Here is a 4,895-nt window from a genome sequence, read left to right as displayed (position 1 = left end):
ATCAAGGCAACTGCAGTTTCATACTTCTCAGACCTCTTCAAAAAGGGAGACTCAGTCAGGGTATGTATGAGGTGTTCGATACTCTGACTTCAAAACAGGTCTGTGAACTGGAAATGGATTTCATTAAGGAACAAAAAAGGTTCAGAGAAATTGTTTGATTAGCTAGTATAAAATGAATTATAGTTGGGATTTTAATTAATGATCTCCCCTTTAATCTAATAGCATTCTACTTAGGATTCCATCTTCAAACTTCAAAATATCGAATGCAATAAATTAATTATATTCTCTAATTAAGTTTGTATGACTATATATGTGTAGGAAAAGATTAATGTCAGTTAATTACGGAGATAGATTGAAGCTGGGAGACAAAAAAAGCTAGTGATACGAGAAGAAGCCAAACAGCTTGGAGTATTTCGTAACTTCGAAATGTCTTTGAAGAACGTTCCATTAATTTTTTTTGGATTGCTTCAAGGTTGCCCCTTCTCGTACTCCTATCCTTTCCATTTATTTATTTACACACATTTACCATCTTTCCTTTTCTTTTTCTTGGTAGGTGTCTTCTTCTTTGACGAAAACAATGGACTCTCTCTCTCTCTCTCTTCTCTGTATTGATGCAAGAGAAGGTCTAAAGAACTCAAAACATATCCATTTTTCACTCATTGAAAGACTCATTTGTTCCCACTCTTTTTTGCTTTTCTTCCACCCTCTCTTTACATATCGAATTGTTGATATATATGTTGAAAATGTGCAGAAACATTATTATAGTATTGCGAATTGAAAGGCAGGGAGAGGTGTGAGAAAAGGAGAGGATGCAAGAGAAGGTCTAAAGAACTCAAAACATATCCATTTTTCACTCATTGAAAGACTCATTTGTTCCCACTCGTTTTTGCTTTTCTTCCACCTTCTCTTTACATATCGAATTGTTGATATACATGTTGAAAATGTGCAGAAACATTGTTATAGTATTGCGAATTGAGAGGCAGGGAGAGGTGTGAGAAAAGGAGAGAGGTTTTCAAGGCAGAGAGAGAGAGAGAGAGAGAGGGAGGGAGAGAGTGAAAGACACATGCAATTGCATGATTAGTGCAAGTTTCACGCCCTTGCCCTCATGCGGATAGCGCCATCATTATATTTATTAAGTTTATCAAAAAGGACACGAGTTTAGAGTCCAGACTTGTAGTTGCACAGAAGTCCAGAACTCGAAGCCCATTACTGGCGGAAGCCATTGTTAACCTCTTGGCATGATTAGTATTTAGTAGAGCCTCGCCAATCATAAATCTCCCAAGTCTTCACTCGTCTCTCTCACCGCTCAACATCGGTTATCATTAATTTGAGCGTGGTTCTTAGTCACCAAGACCCATATGCTGACCTAATTACAGTTATTTGGGTAATAGAACAAGATTGAAAATGGATAAATATTGCCGCTTGAGCAACCACCAAGAGGCACTCCTTGCGTAAAGACTCATAGCCATTTTTCTTCTAGCACATCTCTGTTTTAGATCTCGGAAAAAGGAGGCGGAAAATTAGAATGGGAGGAAAGCTGCGTACCCCTGTTATATCATCCAGATCCCATGGATCTCCTATAAAATAAAAGGATTAAAATAAATATAAGCACTAATTTATAATAAATTTGGTTGGGATGAAATTACGAAATAATGAAGTTCGAAAGACAAGAAGACTTCTGTTTCTACCAGGAAAACTCATCGAATGGATGCCCTAAATCCCCTTTAATCCAATGCATTTCATTTTGTATACAGTGAGAATAAAATGAATCTCTAAACATGTGGTTTAGAGATTATTGGGTATTTTCTAAATTGTTTTCGAAGAGAAGCAATATCTAATATCTCTAAACATGTGGTCGTGTGGCACAATAATAGCTTAGGTGTCTTATCTAGTACAGTGGTTGTCGTTATAGTTTTAACCGCATTCTTACATCACCGAACCATTCACAATATCATCCAGAACACTCACTTTCCTGTGCCAAAGACCGTCAATCCATGGCTTCCACTACCCTCTCCCCTGCCACTCCCTCACAGGTAAAAAGAAAAGAAAATGGAAAAAATCCCATCAAATAATGATTATCCTTGAACTTAATTTCTTTCTCTTAAGACTTTTTCGATTGAATTATGTGCTTGTTTGTTATGTGTATTAGCTATGCTCTAGCAAGAGTGGCATGTTCTCTCCTACACATGCAGCGTTTGTGAAACCAGCAAGGACAAGTATGGTGACAAAAGAGAGAGGAATGAGAATTGCATGTCAGGCTACAAGTATTCCAGCTGATGATAGAGTGCCTGACATGGGTAAGAGGCAGCTTATGAATTTGCTTCTTGTGGGTGCTCTTTCACTCCCCACTGCTGGCATGTTGATTCCTTATACTTATTTCTTTGTCCCTGCTGGGTAAGAAATGCCATCTCCTCCTCTTCTTCTTGAATGATAGGTTCAATTTATCATGGAAAGTATAAGCATAATTGATAAGTTCCTCAATGGAAAACTTGATCCTTTTAAAGCCACTCTTCCTAAAATTCTAGTTCCATTGATCATCTTAAGAAGTAAAGAGTAACCAATTCCCCATGTTGCGTTTAAGTTTATAAATTACTTCTTTGTTATTAATCTTGTCCGCTAACACGTTCTAAATTGGCCATTAACTACTGCTGTAGTTCATTTGTTTAGGTATTAAATTGCTGGCCATTAGGAACGATAATATACATCGTTCCATTGGGACTTTGCTAAACACAAATTACTTTTCCTTGCTGTTATTGGAAAATCTTAACAGACTAGGAGGTGGTGGTGGCGGTACCGTTGCCAAGGATGCCCTTGGAAATGACATCATTGCAGAGCAATGGCTCAAGACTCATGCCCCTGGAGACAGAACCCTTTCTCAAGGACTGAAGGTACTGGCAGCTCATTGTTTTCTCCCGAAGCACATGTTTTTTCATTTCATTTCCCTATCTTATTAAAAGAGTTCATTTACTACGGAAAAGGAACAACAAGGTTTATTGTTTTCTTATCAAATTATCACTATTGTTTTTATTTAGTGTCTTAGTATAAACATATTTAATTGGAGAGACAAGGTAAAAATATAAAATAAATGTTTCTGAAACAATTTAAAATGAATTTTTATACTGTTATTGTAAACATTTTTGTTATATTTTGTGCCAATTGCTTGTAGTGATCTTTATGGCGGTGTACGTTTTCCTCAATCATGTTTTCCTTCCAATCTTAAGTCATATTTTCCACTTATTAATTCGAAAGAAAATATAACATTCATGCCTTTTATTTTCTTGCAAGATTTTTTTAGAAGTTGCAATTTATGGTAAAGAGATGTTTGTGGGAATTCAACCATCGTTCTCACACTTCTACAAGGGCCTGTAAAATTTTGTTAAACTATATCATTTTCTTGCCTTTTGAACACAATTTTCATTAATGGCTAATCTGTTTGGTGCTCAAACGTCCTTTGAGATAAGCTTTAGATATTCTGAAGCAACTTCTGATAATGAAAGTTATCTGGATTCTTTTGTGGACTTCAGGGAGACCCAACCTACCTTGTTGTTGAGAAAGATAGAACTCTTGCAACATATGGAATTAATGCTGTGTGCACACATCTTGGGTGTGTTGTGCCATGGAACCAGGCCGAGAAGAAGTTCATCTGCCCCTGCCACGGATCCCAGTACAATGACCAAGGAAGAGTTGTCCGAGGGCCAGCTCCCCTGGTAAGTCAAACAGAATTTTCCCAGCGGATTAGTTAATTTACCTTAGATCATGAAAGAACGACAACAGTTGTTCTTGATCAACAATTAGTAATAGTTTACTTTATTTTTTATTTCACACTTGTCAATATCCAACTTCAATTTTACTTCTCGGCACAGTCATTGGCATTGGCTCACTGCGACGTAGACGACGGCAAGGTGGTCTTTGTTCCATGGGTCGAAACAGATTTCAGAACCGGAGATGATCCATGGTGGACTTAAGTCACTTGTTAAATGAATCACCATATATTTCATATATTCAAGTTGTGAACTGGTTTGTTTCGCAACAGAGCCAAAACATCCTATGTCATAGAGGCATGCTTTGTGAATATGAGCTCATGAGATGTAAGGATAACAATACAGTTTAAAAATGGATAATCCTGTGGTGTTTGGTAAGCTATTCTTTATACGTTATTCTATTGCATGGTCTTGTATGTCCTTAGCCTCGAGGTAATGGCGGTCACACATTATCTGTACCTGCCATACATGCCAATGATCAACTTCCCTCCAGCAACCAATCGGTTTTCATCAGTAAGGGTGGCCTCCACCGCAAATCTCAGCCCGTATACTCACCGATGATTTTGTGGGTCATATAAACCCGGTCCGTTGAGTTCACCCAGTCCAGTAGTTTTCGTTTCAGCAATCTGGTGTTACCCAACCTGCATTGGGTATTCGGGTTTAATAGGAAGAATGTCAATGTATATTCTTTATCATGCTAAACTGAATCAATCACTAACTATTATTTATTATCAACCACTACCACCTATAGTTATTTATTATTAATCATTATTTAAAATTTGAATTTTTTTATTTTTAATTTATGTATAAATAAATAGTTAAGTTTATGCTATTATGGGTAGGAAATATCAGAGAAATACTAAAAAGAAAAAGAGGACGTGTATTAAAAGTTGGTGTTTGTATTTTGTAAGTTTGTTGTTTTGAAATTAACTGTGTCTTGTTCCCTTTAAATATTTCAAAGCCACTATAGATGGTTTCTTCCACCAATCCACCAATACTGTTAAGGCACTCTAAATTCAAACCGTCAGACCGAATGTGGCTATGGAGATTGACAATGTCATGAACCTGGACCATAATCGGAGGAATTTGAACCTGGGACCTGAACCATAGTTGTCTAAAAGATGAAAACTGGGT

At 37.0% G+C, this 4,895-nt stretch overlaps 1 protein-coding gene across 1 annotated transcript; it reads left to right on the top strand.

Moving 5' to 3' along the window:
- Positions 1–1,922: 1,922 nt before the first annotated feature.
- Positions 1,923–4,160, top strand: LOC105142513 (cytochrome b6-f complex iron-sulfur subunit, chloroplastic-like). The gene is made up of 5 exons (XM_011050173.1): positions 1,923–2,033; positions 2,150–2,394; positions 2,771–2,888; positions 3,525–3,707; positions 3,864–4,160. The coding sequence occupies exons 1-5, from the start codon at positions 1,995–1,997 to the stop codon at positions 3,963–3,965; spliced, it is 687 nt and encodes a 228-aa protein (XP_011048475.1). The 5' UTR covers positions 1,923–1,994; the 3' UTR covers positions 3,966–4,160.
- The last annotated feature ends 735 nt before the right edge of the window (positions 4,161–4,895 follow it).

Source organism: Populus euphratica, unplaced genomic scaffold (genome assembly GCF_000495115.2).
Source record: "Populus euphratica unplaced genomic scaffold, PopEup_1.0 scaffold147.1, whole genome shotgun sequence".
Taxonomy (NCBI): Eukaryota; Viridiplantae; Streptophyta; class Magnoliopsida; order Malpighiales; family Salicaceae; genus Populus; species Populus euphratica.
Note: the sequence above shows the minus strand (reverse complement) of the source record. Positions and strands in the feature narration are given on the sequence as shown.